The following is a 22,542-nucleotide window of genomic DNA, read 5'->3' as shown; positions in this document are numbered from 1 at the left end:
AATACAGAGGTCTATTTTTTTGTTTAGCTATTTGCAATGGAACCTGCTTAGTTGTTATTGATGGACCTCCTTGACTCAGTGAGGTGAAGTGCCAGGGTGAAGAATGGCTGTGCGAAAGGCACGCAGCTGGGCAGCACTTTACCGTCTCCAAAGGGCACCGTTACCTGCTAGGGCTGGACCCGGGAAAAGAATCACAACCATGATTTAGATGTGAATATTCATCCAGTGTCAACTCAGTCCTAGACTTACAGTGCTACTATCTAAACTTTTGTTGTATACCCATTTTGACCCCCATTCTCACTCCTATTATTTTCAGAGAACCTTCAAATTACTATAAATGATTTTTAAATATATATTTCATTCCCCTATTCATTTTCCTTATGCAGAAAAAAAGGCTTTGATAAAGAAGCACCAGCTGAGCCAAGGAATCTATAAACAAAAAGAAAGGATGGACCACATTTATAGTCTTGATGCAAATGTGTGTGTTACAATTGGGGATGGTGGTCATGGCCAGGCTTGGGCAGCAGCTAACTCATGATTCAGACCCGCTTGATCGTGAGCAAAGGACCAGTGCAATCAGTACTACACATCTGAGTTCTGCATTTGGCCTAGAACAGTGTGGTAGTTCCTGCCCCAGTACTGCCCCACGCCCTTGCCTAGGACCCTCCCCTTGAATGGTCCTGTGTTGGCTTTTGACTAATAGAATGTGGCAAAAATAACGTTACCCTACTTTTAAGACTAGCTTCTGTCTTGTAGCTTTTGTTTTGGACTCTTAAAATGCTGGGTCTGATGAAACTCTGATCAACTGGCAGGGGCAAGGGTAGAAACTAATTTTCTGATGCATATGAAAACCATCAATATGATCCACTGACTTGGAATGACTTACTGAAAACTGCCCTCTTTTGAGAAGTGGGGATACAGCCTATCTGTTTAAAACACTACATTTGTCTGTGGCATGGATGATGCCCTTAGAGAGTTCTCCAGTGGGAGGTGGGATAGTCCTTGCTACATAGAGTAAACTTGAGGAGAGCTCTTGTCTAGCAGAGCTTATGAGCTTAAGTAGGTATGCTCACACCCATAGATATTTATGATGTAAATCAGAGACCAGATCACCAGAAGCATAGATTACATACAGTATTACATATTCTTGACTTATTTGTTATTAGAATGGATCTGGGAGTTTAGACCAGGTATGCTCAGGTAAATATAGGAAACTCCTCCTGGATTTTACCAAATCTTCTTAAAACACACATCACAAGACCCTGTAGGAAAGCATCACTGCTTTCACCAGAATTATCCACGGGAACTCTAAAGTAGCTCAAACTCCACAGAAACCAGAGCTTTACTGCTCTTTGAATGATGCTAGTATTCAACTCAACTTACCACACATTAAGGTAGGTCTACCGCTAGATGATCTGAAGTAGTAGGTGCCAGAATGATCCAGATGATTACTACTCTACCCATCTAGGTGAATGGATTTGGCTTTAAAGGCTCACAACTGATGTCAAAATACCTCATAGCCACCCAGTGGAGCAGAAGGGACAACAGAGCAAAGCCGATTACTGAAGAGATTTTTTTCTAACAATGTCAATAGTACCTCAGAGATTTCAACCCTGTGACCTGCTTGTAGAGTCACTCTCCATCACATCCCACTCCTATCACCTTCACAGCACTATGACCCTTCAGAAATGATCCTGCCTACTTGTGTCTCTCCCTGAGACCATGAATCTTACAGGGTCCTTGTCTGTCTTGTTCAGTGATCTGTCCCTGGTGCCTCTAACAGTGCCTTGCATGGTTGAATACGTCAAAGATATGCTCCCACAGACTGGTGTTCATACCCAGAGCTGGGCATGTTAGCTCATCCATCAACCCTCGGGGGGACACTTCACCATGAGTGACATCTTGTGGGAGTATTATCTTGTTTGCCCAATAGTCTTGTGTAACCTCTGTTTTCCTTGCAGAGATTTAAGACTTTCTCCTCCAAAGAGTTTGTCTCCACTTGCCAGATTACCTATTAACCACAAAAGGGATACATTTTTAATTATTATTTATAATGGAGAAATCTAGAGGACACCTCCTTGCCCTAGTGATGATTACTATGTGGACAACTGATTTTATGTGTTTAACATTTAATATTATGTTCTCCCTGATGGGAAACAATACGAAGAGCAGTTTGTAACCTATGAAGGACTCTGGCCTTTTAATCACATCTCTATACTTTCACAGGAAATTTGGGAGCTAAAAGAAAAGTTAAATAACACCAGGAGAACAAAAAACTAAGACAACTAAATATCAAAAAGTTAATGTCATGAAAAGAAAAAGGTGGAGGACTGTTCTAAATTAAAAAAGACAACAAATGCAATGCATGAATCTTGATCATTTTTCTGCAAAACCAATACATAAGACTTTTTTTGACGATTTGGGAAATTTGAATATTAAGTTTCTTAGGTGTGATAATGGTATTGTGATGTGCATGCAGGATACCTTCAGTTTTAGGAAATGCAGACTGAAGTATTTAGCAGAGGGGAAGCAATCATGGCAAACAGTAAATAGTGGTTTAATCTCGAAGACGTGTACAGTATAAGGGTGTTCACTGAACACTTTGAACTTTTCATGTGGTGATGCTGGGGCTAAGCTGTTTACAGTCCCACGGCCAAGTGACCAGAATGGGGAAGTTTTCAGATGGCAGTATTCCATGGGCACCGATAGAGGAGTGGAAGTATTGTTTCTGATTAACTTAACCACCTCCACCCAAAGACCGGTACAACCAGAAGCCATACACCACCGCTCAGCTCCGGGGCCTACAAGCCACTGCACTCCTCCCAGGGAACACTGGATGGTGACGAGGCAGGGTGGGGCAGAACTTCCTTGAACTGTCCAGACAGGACAATTTAGGCAGGTAGTTATTAGAGCACGCGACTCCCTAAGGCTCCCATCCACACACAGGCCATTGTAACCTGACGTGTCCCCACTCTTCATTCCTCGATTCTGGATGAAGAACGCGCATTTCTTCTGAGAGAGCAAAGAACTCCTCTCAAGGTTTACTCCTTCCCTAATTAGCTCTGTGTGGACTTGAACAAGAAAATCCCTCCAGTGCTGCCTCGAGACCATGCATTTGCGCAGCTTGGAAAGATGGCAAAGGGGCAGAAGCAGCGCTCTTAAACAGAAATTCTAGCCCGAGGTTTGCCACCCAGTCGTCTAGCCTTGGCCGGCCTCAACTGTAAATGCATACGGAACACTACCGTGCTCAGATGGCGAGGCGACGGCGAGGACGCGGGCAGCTCTCCGGCGCGGGCGACAGCGCCCGCGGGCAATGGGCGCTCGCTCGCGGCCCCGGCGCGGGGTGTGCGCGCGCCCGGCCGTGCGTGCGGCTGCGGGGCGGCTGCGTGTGCGCGCGGGGCGGGAGCACCGGCCGGCCGCCCGCCTCGGAGCCAGGTGTGCGCCGCGTGCGGAGGTGAGTGTGAAGCCGGGGCCTCGCTGCGGCCGGAGGCGGTTGAGCCCGGGGCTGGACAGCGGGCGTGGCCACGGGACCGGCGTCCCTGAAACGCGCCACCGTCCGGAACACCGAGGCCCGGGGAGCCAGGCGGGGAGGCGCCGCCCACTCCTTTGGCCCTTTCCGAGCGCGGCCGGGGCTTGAGCTGCCGCGCCCTGGGGCCGGGGCCTCGGCGGCCGGCGGCTCCCCCGCACCGGTGAGCGCGGGAGAAGGGCCTGGTGGGGCCGTGAGAAACGCGGAGGGGCCGGAGCGCGCAGCGGCCAGGGCCGCGGCCACATGTCCGCCCTGCCCCGGCCCCGGACGCAGTCGCTGCCTTCGGTCGCCCGCGCCTCTCCGGCCAGGGTCCAACCCAGGGAGTGGCTCGGGCGCGTGGGCCGCGGGGGCCGGGGAGGAGACGGGGACGGCGTTGCGGTACAGGTGGCCCCCTGACAGGCCTGGGGCGCACGCACTCCCGGAGCTCTGGGGAAGGGCCTGGGGCCGGATTGTGGGAGGGTGCTTCTTGGGAGGGATTGGGAAGGAATAGGGACCTAGGAGGGGAATGGGCGAATTGGGCAGAGAAAGGAGGAAACCTAGGGGCTGGTGCTACAGGATTCGTAAGAGGCGGCCTTAAGGAGCGTACAAGGCGTTTTAAAAGAAATCCGAAAGGTGCAACGGTCTCACTTTTCCAAGCAGTGAGAAATGATGCCAGCAAGCAAGCAAGCAAGCATGGGTAGTCGTTGCATTTAGTATTCTTTCTTTTCTTATTCTCGCTGTTGGACTTGGGAGGGAGATTTGCAGAACAGATGATTTTGTTTCCAGCATATTTTGCTCAGAGTGCCTGCGTTTAGGAGGTGGCTGCTTTGTCAGTAAAAGGAAGAAATTATCAAACCATCCAAACCATGTGTGTGTGTGGTGGTTTTTTTTTTTTCCTGTTTTCAGAGATAAGGAAGATCTGAGTTTACAGTCTTCAACTGAAAACAAGTTTGTTTTTTAGCTTTCCCCAGGTGGCTTAGGCAAAGGAAGGGAGCTTAGTTTGTGCTTAGAATGTGTCGATGCCATATGAAAAAGCAAATTACTGAACTTGCATCAGTCTAGAGATGGGAGCTATTTAATACTAAGAGATAACAGTCTATGACTTTTTTTTCTGTTAGATTAAAATGTTCATTTAAATGAATGGCCACTGGATAACTCCAGCCCTGAAAATAAAGTCTGTTATCAAAACGGTGTCCCTGTATAATTCCAGATTAGAGTTTGAGGTAATTTGAGAGCATGGAGGGTGAAGAGAAGATCAAGGCTTTTCCAAAAATTAAAAAAGGGTTGATACATAATAGCTTGCTCCAGCAGCAGTGTGCTAGGTATAGAACATGGATTTTAGATGTCATAGCGCCCAACGTTAACTTACAACTCAGATACATTCTTTTTCCGTTCTGTTCAGTAGTTCACAGCAAATCTGAGTGTTTTAATTAAAGCATGGAATACAGAAAACAACAAAAAACTTCAGCTAGTGCTTTAATTTCATCTGAAACTCTACAGGTAAGTTCATCTTATTTTTAATTTAAAAATTATCCTAATTGGTTAAATCTGCCCATGATAGTGCCTGTTACAAGGTTTTAAGTATTACTGACACTGCTACAAAGTTCTAGCATGTTTCTTTCCCCGAAGGATTTTAAGTAGTACAAGAGTTAAGCTCTACTAAGCCATTTTGGATAATATATATTTTCTAGAAAATTGAATTATTATTAAAACACCATGATACTTCAGGAAAAGTTAACTATATAAACTTAATTTGGTGGGTCATATTCAACTTCAGGTTCAGACTCAATTCTCTTTATCCCTAAGAAATGCTCCACGGAATACTTTTTCTTCTTTGGATGTATGATTTGCTTCTCCTTGTGCCCGACCTTCAGCTTTGTGCCATCCACCACTGGATGATGCAGGTAGAATCCCCTTTTAGGAAATACCTTTGTCCCTTTAACGACTATATAATATCCAGGCCAAATAAGCCTTTCCATTGCAGTTTTTCCAGGTATTGATCATTGTTTCTCACTGTATGGGAGATGGCCACACTGTATAGCCTCATGGATGAGGTCAGATGTGTGGGGTCAAACAAAATATTCTTAAATGACCTTACACAACAGATGCATCCAAAAGTTGCAGTTCATTTAACAGCAGGCTCTTGGGCAAACATCTTTCTTAGGACTATGAACAATGGTTTTATTTTAATAAAAAGTTGCATGTTATAAATACTGATTTGCTTTTATTATCAGGGCTTTGGGCATATTGCGAATTAGATGATAGGGGAAGATGAGAGTGTGAGCTACAAGTATGGCGATTTGTAGGGGGCACGTCAAGATTAAGTGAAGATGAAACCACAGGGCATCCCCAGTTTGGGGCCCCAGGAGGCTGCAGGATGGAAGATTTGGCTAGGGAGAGAACCTGCACTTCTTGAAGCTTTGAGACATTAGGGAATAAAAACCAGAAAGCTAAAGTAGGTTATCAGAGTTTCCCATCCCATGTGTATCTGACCCTGAACACAAGTAGTGAACTAGGAAATCATTGTGCGTTAACTTTCTCTGCAAAAGCAGAATTGAGTAGCAGAGATAGAGACCGTATGGTCCACAAAGAAAATATTTACTATCTGTCCTTTTATGAGGGGAAAAAAAAAGTTTGCCCATTTCTGGGCTAGAATATGGATTTCTGCTAAACTCTAAAGCTGTGCATTTTGAACAGGCTCTTAAAAGTTAGAATGAAGAAGCACTGCTCCTGTTAAAACGTTTCACAATTTTGTAGCCACCTACCTCTGTGGCATGACAGTGAGGGCTCAAACCATATGTCTTATCTGGAACTATGTTTGGCTACTGTGTTCATTACAGACTTTGTTTTAAAGGATGGAGTTACCCACTTTCTAACAGAAAAAATTATCATCAACTTTTATCTCTTACTGTTATTAAATAGTTCCTTTCTCTGTGTGGATAGAAATTGTATAATTTGCTCTTTCATTGATCATCAGCACATTCTGAGAGTGGAAAGTCAGCTCCCTCCCATGGGCTGTGATCACTAATTTACAAACATTAGAGCTGGGAGTTTTGCGCCATCTTCTCCGGGTGGGCTTCACTCATGAGGTTCAGCTGAAACTTGGAGTTGTGAACTTCCCACCTATACTCTGGGCAGTGAGGGTCAGAAGCTTGAAGGCAGGGCTTGTCTGCCTTCTTCCCCACTGCTGCCCCAGCCTCTAGCACAGGTCCAGAATATCAAATAAGTGAATGAAATAGCCTTAAATAACTAAGGGAAAGGTAATCGATGACTTAGCTCGAATGACAAGAATGGCAAAGATCTGTAGTATTCCTAACTTAGGGCAATAATGGGAAGAAATGTTTACTAGAGCAGCTTCCCCTGTCCCCTTCCTCCAGTGGGTAAACCTGTTTGTAACAAAGCAAATACAGAAAGCCCATCTTTCGGGTCAGTGTTGCTGCTGACTTGTGTGGTCTCTGCTTTGCTCCAGTTTTCCTAGTACCCTAGATCTGGTAATCCTGTTGCTTCTTCCCACTGGCTGCTCTGTCAAATGGTGCTCTCAGACTGCCTACCCCAAGTGTAGAGGTGCATCAGCTTCTGCTGCATTCTTTGCTCTCTGCCCAGGACTCTCAAGGGGCTGTGGTATGAAGTTTATCTCTCCTGTGGGCGCTGTGCCCTGGCAGAAGGAACTTGAAGGGTTTGAGTTTGGATTCCAGGCGTACCTCTACCTGGGCTGCACAGGTCTCTGGAAAATGGGATTGATGGTAACAATATTTTGTGGTGTTGTGAAATGTGCTTTGTAAATTGCCATAGAAGTAAGTGCTATTACAGACTTCTGCAGTACCCCAAAGCCCACTGTGCCTTAAAAAAAAATTTGCTTAAAATCCTTACATGTATTGCAAATTATCAAGACTGATTTTTTTTTTGTTGTTGTTATTGGATACAAGTGCAGATAGGGCAAAAGCAAAAAAGAAAATTGCAGCTAAATTTTCCTTCTCAAGTCCTGCTGCTTTTGCCTGCTCTTCATTTATCTCAGTCTAAACCCAGAAATCATGCTATAACTCAGAAATCTCTGAAAGATTCCCATAGATAGGGATTGTTTTACCTACAAAAATGTAGTGTTTTTTTGTTTTTGTTTTTGTTTTGCAAACAGTATATAGTATGTCTTACTTAAATGTCTTTAGAAACCCAGGTGTCTTCTACCTCAGCACTGAAGCGTCAGGCTTCCATTTTAATGAGGCTTGATGAAAGACATTCTCCCGCATATCTCAGAATGCAACCAGGGGTTTCAAGGGAAGAATTGGGAAATTGTAATGGAGCACAGGTATTTTTACTCACAGTCCTCTTACAGCTGTAAACAATCAGGGAGTGGTGTTTGATGTGGATTTTTTTTCTTAAACTCAGTGAATACTTTAGATTCATTCTTAAAAATTGACCAGTTTAAAAAATTTATGCAAAAATGAAACCCTATATAGAAGTGTGTACTACATTTTAAACATTATAAATAACAAAGTTGTGGAATCTTGGCATTAGAAGGGATCTTAGAAGTTGCTCGGAATAACTCAAAACTCAAAAATGAATCAACCTCTATAACATTCTTGAAAGTTACTGAAAGATTTTCATTGGTAAGGAACAGCCCATTCTAGTAATCAATGTTGAACCCTCTCACTAATTTTTATCTTTGGTTTCCCATTTGCCTTCTGGAGTTATATTTACATATTGTTCAAAATATTTGAAAGCATCTACCGTAGCCCTTCTAAGGTTTTATTTTCCCCAGAACAGAACACCCCCGCTTCCTTCATCCCGTTTCACCTGATTATCGTGGGAGATGATACACCCTCCATCGAGTTACCCTCTTCTGACTTAAACCTAACTTGTCAATGATCCTTTGAAAATGAAACATATATGTGGTTATGGGATTATGACCCCTTTTAATGAGAAATTTTTTCTGTTTCTTGAACTCAGGAGTGTGTTGGGGGTGTGTGTGAGAGAGAGAGTGAGAATGTGTCTCTGTTAGAGGAGGGAACACATTATAATATGAACTTGTGGAATTTCTGTCAGCACTGTCATTCATGCACAAGTACTTGGGAGTGCCTTCTATGTGCCAGGCACTGTGCTAGGTGCTGGGGACACAGTGGTGTGCAGGACCTGAGGGGTGTCCCGGCTTAGTTCCCTAAAGTTCTGATGAGAAAGGCAAGTCCCCAAATTCAATGCTTTTCCTCCCCCTGCTGTTGGAAGGAGGATCTGTGTCTCCTGATTCCCCAGTTATTCTCTTACATTCCCACCTTTCTTCATATGGAACTCAAACTCAACTAAAACCTTAAGGTCTTTTTAGGTTGCTGTTAAAAAAGGGTCCCCCATCCTGTTCCTGTGTAGTTGGTGTTTTGAACTCTGACATAGGACAGTAAATCTGTCCCCATCAGATTTCATCTTGCTTTAGCCTTATTCCCTAACACCCCCCCACACACAAAGTATTTTTGGATTGTAATTACATCTTCTAATGAATTTGCTGGTTTTTTTACAGCTTTTTCTTGTCTTCAAAATTGAATAAGCCTACATTCATTTGTCTTTAATCAGAAATATTAAACAAGAAAAGGCTGAAGACAGGCCTGTGGTTAAACCCAGGTCCTAGAGATTTTCTCCCAGGTTGACAAAGATGCGCCAGTCGACCTTAGACCATCAGCTGGGGAGTGTGTGTGTGTGGTGGGATCATGTCTGTGGCTTTACTGGTCAATACTGTATTCTCAGAGTCCAGCACAAGCCCAAGAAATGTGTGTCGAACAAATGTGTGCATGAACAATGCCCTGGCTATGATGGGTCAGCCAGTTTTGAAACCATCTAGCCACTGTCATTAGACTCATATTTTCCCATTTTGTTCTGGACTTTAAAATGCCCAGCTCTCTTCGCAGAAGCTTAATGCTTGTGTGTTATCTAAGGCTGCCCTTGATTTTCTGGTCAAGGAACCGTACTGAAAAGGGGATGAGGTTAATCAGATGGAACATCCTGGTGACTCTCTGCTAGCTCCTGACGGCCATTGCTCTTGTGTTTAAATGTTCACTGATGTTTACCGAAGCTCAGCAACGTATTCAGAGTTACTTGGAACACAAATTCATTAACATTGTTCCCTTTGGTGATTCTTCCATTGCTGAAAAGTGATCTTGTCAGGGGAGACTCATTGAAAACTGTTTCAGTGAGAATTTGTAAGAGCTGAGCACGATCCATGTGGAGATTGAACGGTGTTTGTATTTAGGAGTTCCCTTTGTTTAAAGTTTCTGGTTCAGCTTTGACAACTCTTCATCTCTGAGGAAGAACAGAAGTGCTGCCCTATGTGGAGGGAAGTATGAGGACGCCAGGCCAGCAGGATAAAACAGGTTAGGAGGAAGCTTTGTGGTGCAGCAGTGACTGACTCCACAGGGGAAGGTGAAGGCACCTGGATTCCTAGCGCTGCTTTGCAGCCTCTGACACCCTGACTAAGGAGCAGGTCTCCAAATCTCAGGCTCTTTAGCTGTTATAATAATGGTTTCTGCTTCATAAGGTGGTTTTAGTCATCAAACAAATGGAAATATGAAAAACACTTACTATAGTACCAGGACAGGGCAAGGGCTGTTGCTAAAATTATGGTTAGAAGGGAATATGAAGAAGTTGGATAGAGCATAAAGCAAGTTCTTTTAAATGAGAGCCTTTGTTTGCCCTGACAGAGTAAAGCATATTTCATTTTTAAGCATTATTAAATTAGGCAAATATACCGATTGCTATTCATTCATTCAGTAAATAAAATTTGATTCCCTGTTGTCCAACTGTGTGCCCCACAGTGAGGAAAAAAATATAAACCTTATCAAATAAGCACAATCCTCAAATAAAGTGGCCTGATGCCACTTGAATATCTTATGCTTCAGTTGGAAAAGGTTCGTGTATTTTGTAGAAATACATGTTGCTAGAAGTCCCAATTATGGGACTTTTGACAGTGTGAGTCATAACTGAAAAGAAATAATGTTCAGTTGTAGGAAGGCTATGGGGCAGGAGGAAGGATCCAGGGAGAGGGTGCATGTGTGCAGAACAGTAACCGAGCAGTCCATGTTTGGCATGTGGACCTCTGCCAGGGGACTTATATCTGCAGGGTAGCAGAACATCAGCCACTGGGGGTTCTAGGGGAGACAGAATCCTTGGACTCTAGGAGAAAGCTTACTGGTTTGGAGGGATAAGGTGGGTCCACTGGGATTTATTTGCATGTTCAATTATATTACAGAGCATGGTATCTTGTAAGACACATTTGGGAGCTAGGAGCAGAGTTTGTAAATGAACAAATGTGGGCAAATAAGAATAAATTAGAGGAAGCATATAGTGTGGTCTTGAATAATAACACCAGTACCATCTACCTTGCTTTTCCTGTGTGCCAGCCTCATTCTGAATGTTCAAGACACATTATTTTATGTAGTCCTCACAGTAAACCCATGAGGAAGGTATCATTGCTCTCATTTTACAAATAAGGTAATTGAAGCTTAAAAAGGTTAAGTAATTTGCTCTCTCAAACTTCACTACATCCAGAGATCACCTGGGGATCTTGTGAAAATCCATAATTTCTGATCCAGTAGGTCTCAGGCGAGGCCTAAGGCTCTGCATTCCTGACATGCTCCTGGGTGGTGCTGACGCACTGCGCTTTGGTGAGGGGCCAGCGCATCGCATTGGAGTCACCTGGGGAGCTTTCGAAACCCTGCCACCTGAGCCCCACCTCTCTCTGAAACGCTAATTTAGTTGGTCTGGGGTACAGCTTGAAGTCCAGTGTTTAAATTCTCCAGGAGATTATAATATGCAGCAAGTGAGAACCACTGTGTTAAAGAAGTGAGGAAGGAGAAGTAGTGGTCAGACATCTGCTGGTTGTGCTTTTTTCTGATATAATCAGAGGAGGTCATAGAACACAAAGCAGCGGTAGGTTGTAAAAATAATTAGGTGTTTAATTGAGTCTAATTGAATGGTAGAGTTTACGTTGCTTAGTTTATGAATTACCGTGTTTAGTTTGGGAAGGTACTAGGGAATTTCCGCTAAAGGATGTAAATTGATACATGGGTTTTTTCCCTTTATAAAGAATAGGATGTTATTAATGTGAGTAATTATGATTTGAATTAAACTTAATATGTACCAGACCTTTTTTAGGCAATTAGGATTTCTGCCGCCTTTGCAGTATTGTTTCTTTTATGGAAAAGAAAAGTTGAAATGTTGCACAACTGGCAGTAGTTTAGTAATTATAATAGTTAGCACTTGTTTTTTTCTTTGTATGACTCTGAATGTAGCATGCTTGGGTTTAAAATTTGATTGAAATTGGACTTTAAAATGCACGTGATCAGAATCAGTGTGGCCCAGAGGTGGGGAACCTTTTCATGTTGGAAGGCCAATTAATTTAGCTATAATCAAATAAAGCCACAATCAAGAAACTTCAAATAGATGTACTCTAAAATGTACATTATTTTGTAAAAAATCTTAACTATTATGTACTTAATAATTTCAAAAAATGAAAACTGTTCATTTTAAAGTTAACCTTTTAATGATTTTGTGTCTGCCTTTTGTGGAAAGCATTTGAATATTTGGGCTTTTTTTGTTTGGTTGGTTTTTTTTTTGAGACGGAGTCTCACTCTGTTGCCTGGGTTAGAGTGCCGTGGTGTCAGCCTAGCTTCATAGCAACCTCAGACTCCTTGGCTTAAGGCATCCTCCTGCCTTAGCCTCCCAAGTATATGGGACTACAGGTGCACACCACCATGCATGGCTATTTTTTTCTATTTTTAGTAGATATGGGTCTTGCTCTTGCTCATGCTGGTTTCGAACTCCTGAGCTCAAGCGATCCTCCCACCTCGGCCTCCCAGAGACCCAGGATTACAGGGATGAGCCACTGTGCCCAGCCAAGCATTTGAGTATTTGGTTGCAGCATGGAGGTCCACAGTTTCAGTTGATCCTCAAGATTGGTATCAATCATTTGTGATCTTAAGGGCATCTTGATTTGGGTTAGGTAAGAGAATGTAGATTCACAGCAATAAGTGGTTGAAAAGCAAGAAAGTATTTTTAGGGCGTGTTGCTGAAGGTGTGGGTATTCTGCTGCATTTTTCTGTATTTTAACTGGATCTTTCTGAGCATCAAACAATGACTTTAAAACGTCCTCTACTGAGAGCTGTCCTGCATAGTAGTTATATATTTTAATGTGATACAACGTATTTCTCCTCTCCTCTGTGAGATATGCTTTTTGTGACTTGTTTATGAAGGCTTTCGCTACACAGAGGTAACAAATAAATATAATCTTTATTTTCCTGTAATAGTTTTAGTTTTGCTTTCTTTTACATTTAGTTCTTTTATCCACCTGAAATTTTATCTTGGAAATAAGTATGATTATAATTTTACTTTTTCTACATTTATTTATGTACTATTTATTGAATCCTTTCCCCTTTGGTTTGTGATGCCACCTTTGCCATTTACCAACTCCTCACGTATGTGTGGGTCGGCTTGTGGTCTTGCTGTTCATTTGTTTCGCCTGTCTGCTCCTTTGTTTTAATTACTGTAGCTCTGCCATATGATTTTGTAACACCCAGCCTCCCCAACCTAATTTTTTGTTTACAAAATTGTCTTGATTATTCTTGGATCATTATGGTTCTGAGAATTTCAGGCTCTGTTTGTCAAGTTTGTTTCAAAATCCTATTATTTTATTGACTAATTTGGGGAAGTAGAACCTTTACATTTGAGTTTTCTTATCCCTGAACATGTTATCTCTATCCATTTATTCATATGTTTTTAAAATATTCTTCAAAAAAGTTTCTTAGTTTTCTACATCAAGGCCTTGCACATTTCTTTTTTTTGTTAACTTTATTTGACACTCTATAGTTTTTGTTGCTATTGCATTTTTCCTGTTATGGTTTTGTTTTTTAATAGTTCTGATTTGTATATTGAGCTCATATCCAGCATCTTGGTAAACCTATTAATTCTCATACATTATCTTTTCCCCCTCGATTTTTCTGTGCAGATGATTACATTGTACTAAATTACTACAGTGATTTTTCTCTTCAGCAATTTGTATGTCTTATTTTCTTTCTTATTTTAGTGGATATTAAGGATCTTTAGAATAACACTAAATGGAAGAGATAATAGTGTGCATCCTTGTCTTTTTTCTGACTTTAATGGAAATATTTCTAAAGCTTCATTATTATGATTATTAGTTTCTTTAACAGGTTAAGGAACTTCCCTTTTATTCCTGTTAGGTTTTGTTAATAATCATTTTTGTTTTTTATTTTATTTTCTGCTTTATTATTCCTTCTTTTTTCTTTGTGTTAATAATAACCTTAGAATTATTTTTTAACTTCCTGAGCTAAGTACTTAGCTGATTTGTTTTCATTCTGTCTTTTTCTAAATGTATTATTCTTATATTAATGAAAAAAGCCAGACTTAAAAGTTGGTAAACTGTATGACTGGATATTGCATCATTCCCTTTATGTGACATTCTGATAAAGACAGAGCTATCAAGGGAGAAAAAAAATAGAGGAGTGGTTGCCTGGGAGTGGGGGGTTGATTACAGAGGGACACTGGTGGAATTTTTGTTGTGATGGAACTGCTTTCTTTTCTTTTCTTTTCAATGTGCTTTTCGAGTTATTGTAATTGCTTTATAATTATACTGTGGCTAGAGAATGTAGCCTGTATTAAGTTTTTAAAATTGTTGAGAAGGCCTGTGGAACCTAATATTATCAGTTTTTTGATAAATGTTTTATGCAGTCTTAAAAACAAATATTTCTATTCTTTTTATTGGATGAAAGGTGCTAAATATTTCTATTAGATTAAGATTCATGATATTATTTGAAACACTTACATTCTGATTTTTTGTCTGCTTGATGTATCAGTTATTTAGATGTGTGAAAAACTCCCATTACAGTTATAGATTTTTTCCATTTATACACATGCTTTTAAGGTTTTGCTTTATATATTTTGATGCTATGTTTTTATGGTTATGTAGCATAATTGTTAAATTATCTTGTTGGATGATTCCTTTCATTAGTAACAAAATCTCCTTTTTCCCTTATAAATGCTGTTCATTTAAAATATGTGATGTTAATAATTATCTATAGCAGCCTTCTTTTGATTGGCATTTTCCTGATATATGTTTTTCTATTTCCTAATTTATATTTTGTGTTGTTTTGTTTTAGAAGTGTGTCTTATAAGCAGTATATGGCAGAATTTTAAGCCAATCTGGGAGTCTCTTTTTTAGTAGGTGAGTTTACATTTATATTTACTCTAATTAACGATATACTTAGATTTATTTCTGCCATCATCTTTTGTGTTTTCTGTTTGCTATGCATTTTCTCTGCTTCTTCCTCCCCTTTTCCTATGTTATATTGACTAGATAGTTTGCTTTGTTTCTTTTATTTCTCAATCAATCTGGAAGGTATATGTTCCATATCTGTTCCTTCAATGATCACTCTAAAGGTTAATATACATTCTTAAAGTGAACTTTTTAGCAAAATATTAAGATTTACCAGTATCTTCTAGTTCCTCCTAAACCAGCTAAGAACAGTAGCATATTTTAATTTTTCTCTTAAACATCTTTTTGTAGCCATCATGTCTTTTTTTTTTTTTTTTTTGAGATAAGAGTCTCACTCCGTCACCCCAGGTAGAATGCAGTGGCATGATCATAGCTCACAGCAACCTTAAATTCCTGGCCTCAAGTGATCCTCCTGCCTCTGCCTCCAAGTAGCTGGGGCTACAGGCACCAACCACCACGCCCAGCTGATTTTTTTCTATTTTTGGTAGACACGGGATTTTGCTCTGGCTCCGGCTGGTCCTGAACTCCTGACCTCAAGTGATCGTCCCATCTTGGCCTCCCAGAGTACTAGGATTACAGGTGTGAGCCACTTGTCATTTTTTACCTAGTCGTTTAGTTTCACTCTTTTACTACTTGAAAAAAATTATTTTTGTTCTTGCTTTTCTCTTTTTTCTTTTTTACTACCCATATTTATTAGTTTTCACTGATAATCTTGCTTACCTTTGTTTCTTGTATGTCATTCCTTTCCCTCGAGTTCATTTTTCTTCGTATTAAAATACATCCTTTGGTGTTTCTTTCAGCAAGAGCTTATGGACTTTGTAAGTCCTAGTGTGTTTGAAAGTGTCTTTATTTTACTTTTAATTCACTTGAATTCTCTAAAATTCATCTATAAAATATATACAGTGAAACCAGCTTTACTTACTATACAGGAGAGAAAATAAAATTTTTTTGTAAATACTGGTGTGTGTATATATATTAGTAGTAGCTAGTATAAATCTTGTTTGATTTATGTTAATATTCTTGTATTTTGAATGGATTTTTCAAATCATTCCTTACTATGTTGAGATAATATTTACTGAAATAATAGAGCATAATAGCTAAGAGAAATGTCATGCATTGTACATGGTCATACTTGTGGAGGAAAGGTAGGATAAGAGGAAATGCAGGATCTTGACCTCTAGCTTAGAGTTACTACCATTCAGTAGAACTTTGAATCATGCAAGCATAAAATCCAGTTTTTCAGCTTTGTTTTTATTTACAAAGGTAATACATGAACAGTTTGGAAAATCCAAATGATATAGAAAGAAAAAGTGAGAGATAAATCTTTTAGAAATCCCACAGAATGTAAATGATTGACCACTGGAACACATACTTCCAGACATTTCACTCTGCATATGTGGCCACGTGCATTTACAGATACTTATTTCATCTTTCAAAAGGAATCATATCATATCACATAGGCAGTTTTGCCAACTGCATTTTATACTTAGTAGTATATAGGTAGAGTATAGGTAAGAATCGTTGCATATGAGGAATAAAGATATGCTGTTGTGTGGATGTATCATAATTTTGTTTAAATAATTCCCTATCGATAGACATTTAAATCAAATTTTTCCATATTATAAATAATACACAGTTCTGGTTTTTTAGGATAAATTTCTAGCAGTGGTATTGCTTCATCAAAAGTATTGCAGATTTAAAATTTTGATAAATGTTTTTAAATTTTCCTCCAGAAAGTACATAAGAATGCCCTTTTCCCCTCACACATACTGTGTAGTATCACTTTGTTTTTCTAATTTGCCAGTTTGAGACTTTTGTCAGAATACTTCTGCTTGTGAGTTTGAACATCTTATTTTAGTGATCATTTTTATTATTCTTTCGAGAATTCCTTTTTTGGCCATTTTCTTTTAGTGTTAATCTTTTTCTTAATCTGTAGTAATTCATTTTTTATTGGGCTTATAAATTTTTCGTAATAAGTGTCTCAAGTATTGTTTTCTTTGGTTTGGTTTGTTTCATATCTTTCAACTTTGTGCTTTAAAGAAAATTTATTTGGAGCTTTTCAACCTCTTTCAAGAATTTTTAAAATTTTTTAGTTGATCAAAATTTCCTTTGTGGTTTCTGGGGTTTTTTTTTTTTCTTACAGTGGAATAATCAAAAAGTCTTCCCCACTTCAACATTATTAAAATTTTTTATCCATATTTTGGTGTTTTTACAGTTCACTTTTCTCCCATCTTTGAATCTTTAATCCGTTTGGAGCATTTTTTGGCATAAAGAGTGGTATATGTCAGTGCTTCCCTGTTTCTCACATCCTGCTTTGGTTTTTAAACTTGACCAGTGAAAAAATCCAAGCTGTGAGCAGACCTAATCATAACAGAAAAGTGAGAAGTACTTCAGTGTTTTTCAGCTCATTAATATGTCTCGAGTATTGGTGAGTGGAGCTGGAGGCTGGGAGGGGACCGAGTGGGTGGGCGGTGGTAGCTGGAGTCCTTACGTCAGGACTGCCTTCCGTGAGTGTGTTTGGACAGAGAAGTAAAGAGAGGATACCAGCAGAATGTCGCTTAGCAGTTTTGTTTCCCTTATTTTAGTGGCCCCAGTTCTTTATCAGGGGAAGTGGGACTGTGGTAGGGTGGCTTACGATACTGCTGATGAGAGAACGTAGATACATGTTCTAATCTTGAGTCTGTACTGTTTCTGAATACCAAGTGCCCTTTTTTCATGAGGAAGCCACGAACTCTGAATTCTGTGGACGTCAGTTTTTTTTTTTAACTTTTCATTTCCACGTATGTTCCTAGCTCAGAAAGGAATGGGGAATGAGTCTTTTCCCTTCTCTCTCTAAACCCTAACCCATAAGTAAATGCTATTAAGTTTCTTCTATTTCTTACAGAAATTTCAAGTATTATTTTTACTTTAAAAATTGTTTTGATATATAATGTGCATATTTTGGGGGTACCTGTGATATTTTGATACATGTATACAATGTACAGTGATCAAATTAGGGTATTAGGATAGCCATCAACTCAAATATTTATCTTTTCTCCAGGCATTATTTTTGACAGTTACATACTGCTGTATGTTCAATTGGGGAAATTGAAGGTCTTTGATTTGGAAGAAACAAATCAAGAAGAAGGTAAGAAATAGAAATGTACTTACGGCTTTGAAATGTACTTCAAGTTTTAATATCAAAATTATTTCTTTAGGGTAATAAATTTTGACAATAAAAATCAATTTAGAGAACACAGGATGGAATAGATGCCAAGGGTAGAACCAAAGCTGGTGATGACGGCCTCTATTTGTTGAATACCTAACACAGGACAGAGGCTTTGCGTATATTATCACTAATTCATACTGTATTAATATCTTCAACATGGAGACGGCAAACTAAGGCTTCAGGAAAGACATAACATACCCACTTGTCCTGGTTGGTAAAGGACAGAGCTGAAGTGTGGACTCCGGTCTCTCTGCCTTCAGAGCCACCTGTGTTGTAGGTGACCTAACGTCTATTCTGGCCAGTTCTTCCAAGGCCTTTCCCTGTTTTTTCAACTAGATAGTTCCTCCTCTTTTTGCTGCTGCTTTATTTTCTTCATGGTTCCATAGGCAATAGACATCACAACCATAGTCGAATTTTCATATTTAAAAACCATAGCTTATAGAATGCATAAAAAATAACATCGTAATATTTGCCGAGTTTTTTCCATATGCAATTATAAATGGCACCCTTACTCAGGACGCTTTCCTTGCATTTGTCCAAAATGTGTTGTAACATGCTGGTTTGCTAGAGTGAGACATTTGTTATAATAGATGTACAAGTTGTCAGCAGCTGAGATGTGAATGGTGCCCTCCGAGGATTGTGCAGTGCCCAGTAGCAGTGAGGAGAAGGTGTATAAAGGCGGTGGTAATTACTTCTGTAATTCTCACTGTAGAACTATTCTGTTTCAGGTTTTTCTAGGGACTGGCTATGTATGGTTAGTAAGGGGGGTAGGGGAGGATAGGAGGTAGGTGGACAGATCTACATTTTATCCTTATACAAATGGAAAAAGCATATCAAATTTTAGTGTCCATCACATTCCTGCTATAGGCCTCCCTCTGTCTTGCACCTTGGACTTCTGTGAGAAAAATTGTCTTTGCCAGCAAGGTCATAGAATGTCAATGGAGAGGCAAGACACATACACATGGAACTGAACTAGAGAGAGTTTGCCAAAACATTCCATTGCACTGTGTGACTTAAAGTATAGAAAGCATTAGAGATAGAAAAGGTTATTGTGGCCAGAAGTTATCAGGGCAGGTAAGATACAGCCAGGCGGAGAGGACGAGGAGTCTTGAAATCCTGTTATTTTCATATGTATTCAGAGGCAGAAGAGCTGTGTGTCCAGAGACCCTCAGGTTGACCCAAGGTAGGACCCTTAGGTAGACCAGCCTTCCCATAATGACATTAGTGTTCATCCTCCGTAGCAAATCTTGGCTTCCCAGGAGCCCTCCCCCGGATGATTGTGGCTGAGAGGGCACTGTCAGAAGCTGCCTCAGCCCATCCCTCATGTTGTTGATCTGTCCCTTGCGCTGAAGTTCCTTAGCATTTGCTGTAAACAGTCTGTACTGCACGGTGTGCCAAGTTTACATGTTGCCTTGGGATTCTTCTCCCACCTCCTCCTTCCTTTGGTCTCCTCAATGCCTGGTCTGTGGATGTAGAAGTCCAGCAGACTGAAGCCTATGCTCCCAGTGCAGGGAACACCCTACGGGATCCCAAATTGTAAACCACCCCAGCCATGGGATCTGGAGCAGAGCTGAGGCTGCACTGTCACTCCACAGTCTGAATGCTCTGTGTCTCTTTTTTTGTCCGAGCTGGAGGTTCTGTGTAAAAGCAGGTGTTCTAGAAGATTCCATCCCGTAATTCTGCTCTGGTGTATGACTTCTGAATAGACTACAATGGGAATCACATGAAAGCTCAGTACTAAGGACAGGCCTTTAAGTACTTGCTATCCAGACTGGGCATTGAATTTAGCCAATGAGGTGGAAAGGGGGCTGGGGTGGTGTTTTGGGCAAATAAAAGCTACTTCATAGTCAGCATTTAAAACTCAAGAGATGGTTATCTATCCTATTTGTGTCTGGAGGACTTGCCTTTCAGTTGCCTTTTCAGGGAAAGAATCTCAGTGGTCACCAGGAATAGAATAGTCATAGCTACAGGGTTTTTCTTACCCAGATTTGCTAGAATCCATATCAGATCACACAGCTGAGGAAGACCTTTGGTTTATCTGGGCTTGTTGCTAGTAAAATCTTCTTGCATTAAATCCTTCTTTTTTCATAGTGGAAAAGAAGAGACACAATTTTATTTGCTTGTTTTTATTGTAGATTTATTTTTTAACTCTCCATTACCCATACCTTTCCCTCCAGGCATCTAGGACAAAGTTATATACCATAATAAACAGTTATTTGTGTAGAACTAGAAGTAGTAGTTTTTCCAAAATAATCAAAGGATATGTTTTAACCTTGGTCTTGACATAAAAAGCTAAAATACATTTTTTTTTTTTTGGTTGATGGTATCTATATGCATATAGTTAAATGCAGGTAAGCAATTCTGGTCAGGATTTTTGGTTTTGCTTTGGAGGTTTTGTTCTCCCACTCTTTCTGCTATCATTTGAAAATCTGTTTTGGGTGGTAGAATACTAACGCAGTCTTTGGTAAATCTTCCAGACCCTGTGGCTCACGTGCTTCAGAGCTGCTGTGGATGGCCCCCGCTCTCTTGCCTGCCCTTCCAAGTAGGATGTCCCTGAGATCCCTCAAATGGAGTCTCCTACTGCTGTCACTCCTGAGTTTCCTCGTGATGTGGTACCTCAGCCTTCCCCACTACAATGTGATCGAACGTGTAAACTGGATGTACTTCTACGAGTATGAGCCAATTTACAGACAAGACTTCCGCTTCACACTTCGGGAGCATTCAAACTGCTCTCATCAGAACCCATTTCTGGTCATCCTGGTGACCTCCCACCCCTCAGATGTGAAAGCCAGACAGGCCATTAGAGTCACTTGGGGTGAAAAAAAGTCTTGGTGGGGATATGAGGTTCTTACATTTTTCTTACTAGGCCAACAGGCTGAAAGGGAAGACAAAATGTTAGCATTGTCTTTAGAGGATGAACACCTTCTTTATGGCGATATAATCCGACAAGATTTTGTAGACACGTACAATAACCTGACCTTGAAAACCATTATGGCGTTCAGGTGGGTAACTGAGTTTTGCCCCAATGCCAAGTATGTCATGAAGACAGACACTGATGTTTTCATCAATACTGGGAATTTAGTGAAATATCTTTTAAACCTAAACCACTCAGAGAAGTTTTTCACAGGTTATCCTCTAATTGATAATTATTCCTATAGAGGATTTTACCAAAAAACCCATATTTCATACCAGGAGTATCCTTTCAAGGTGTTCCCTCCCTACTGCAGTGGGTTGGGTTATATAATGTCCAAAGATTTGGTGCCAAGGATTTATGAAATGATGGGTCACGTAAAACCCATCAAGTTTGAAGATGTTTATGTTGGGATCTGTTTGAATTTATTAAAAGTGGACATTCATATTCCAGAAGACACAAACCTTTTCTTTTTATATAGAATCCATTTGGATGTCTGTCAACTCAGACGTGTGATTGCAGCCCATGGCTTTTCTTCTAAGGAGATAATCACTTTTTGGCAGGTTATGCTAAGGAACACCACATGTCATTATTAACACCACACCTACCAAAAGCCTAGAGAAGGACAGGATACTTTTTGGAAAGTGTTAAGTGTGGTACTGTGGAAAATTCATGGGGAGGTCAGTGTGCTGGCTTACACTGAGCTGAAACTCATGAAGAACAAGGAGGCTGGAGATTTAAGCTTTACTTGTGATCTTTTTTGACAAAAATCAAGTCAGGCCCTTTAAAGATGATATTCAGAGGAATTAAATATCTTATAAAGAAATTAGAGGTTTTGCTAATGAAATTAATAGGACCAGACAATTTGAACATGTCATTCTATAGGCTAGAATTTCTTAAAAGGGTTTCTCTGAATTATAAGCTCATTAGTTCATAACAGTAAAGCAATGTGGAGTTTTATTTATTGAACAATCTAGTCACTTAAAGGTTTCGTATATATTGTACGTGGATTACCAATTTAAAAGTATAGTTCTGTGTAAAAAGACTTCACTGAAGTTATACCGAACAAAATTTCATCTGTTTTTGATCCTTTAGAAGGTACTTGAAGATGTTGCAGTATTTTAGAGTTATCAATTATTATTTAATATTACTTTGAACTTCCTGTGTGTTTAAATGTTTTGATGGTCTCAATACTGTGTAAATAGAATAGTGAATCACTCTTTATATTGAAACGTTTTTCTAGTTACTTCACTCAACAGTTTGTTGAAAGCCCCATTAATGTGAAATCTTAGGTTGTTATTGTGTATCAGTAATCTCTTGGACTTTGTTAAATATTTTACTGTGGTAATATAAAGAATTAAAGCAAGAAAATCTGAATTATTGTCTTGTTTTTAAAAATATAGTTCCCAGTGTTTTTAGATGTCACTTCATCTGTCTTATTTTTCCACTAGGAAATTAGGAATAATGTAGAATTCCAGGTAGTATAGTTCCTTTTGCAAAGGACTCTGAAGGCAAAGAAAAAAAAAAAAAGGAGAGAACCTGATGGCCAGAATATTATGGAAAGAGTGTCAAATTCCAGTATTTGAGTTGGAAAGAGGAGACTAAAGATCCAAGTTGCATTATCAATCTGCCTATGTTTCCTCATTAATAAT

General features: G+C 40.0%; 1 protein-coding gene across 6 annotated transcripts; it reads left to right on the top strand.

The window, feature by feature from the left end:
• The first annotated feature begins 3,332 nt into the window (after positions 1 to 3,332).
• On the top strand, positions 3,333 to 22,261 carry B3GALNT1 (beta-1,3-N-acetylgalactosaminyltransferase 1 (globoside blood group)). 6 transcript variants are annotated; one of them, XM_045539577.1, is made up of 5 exons: positions 3,333 to 3,454; positions 4,908 to 5,005; positions 14,656 to 14,720; positions 17,812 to 17,898; positions 20,457 to 22,261. In XM_045539577.1, the coding sequence occupies exon 5, from the start codon at positions 20,491 to 20,493 to the stop codon at positions 21,484 to 21,486; it is 996 nt and encodes a 331-aa protein (XP_045395533.1). In that variant the 5' UTR covers positions 3,333 to 3,454; positions 4,908 to 5,005; positions 14,656 to 14,720; positions 17,812 to 17,898; positions 20,457 to 20,490; the 3' UTR covers positions 21,487 to 22,261. The 6 variants fall into 6 exon arrangements, with proteins under 6 accessions (XP_045395533.1, XP_045395532.1, XP_045395534.1 ...); XM_045539576.1 differs by lacking the exon at positions 3,333 to 3,454 and adding an exon at positions 3,584 to 3,689; XM_045539578.1 differs by lacking the exon at positions 3,333 to 3,454 and adding an exon at positions 3,608 to 3,689 and having other exon boundaries at positions 4,911 to 5,005.
• Positions 22,262 to 22,542: the final 281 nt, after the last annotated feature.

This window comes from Lemur catta, chromosome 1 (assembly GCF_020740605.2).
Source record: "Lemur catta isolate mLemCat1 chromosome 1, mLemCat1.pri, whole genome shotgun sequence".
Classification (NCBI taxonomy): Eukaryota; Metazoa; Chordata; class Mammalia; order Primates; family Lemuridae; genus Lemur; species Lemur catta.
This window is presented reverse-complemented; position numbering and strand designations above follow the sequence as displayed.

Coding starts and splice junctions, on each gene's coding strand:
- B3GALNT1 (XM_045539577.1), top strand. CDS start 20,491: ATGGCCCCCGCTCTCTTGCCTGCCCTTCCAAGTAGGATGTCCCTGAGA.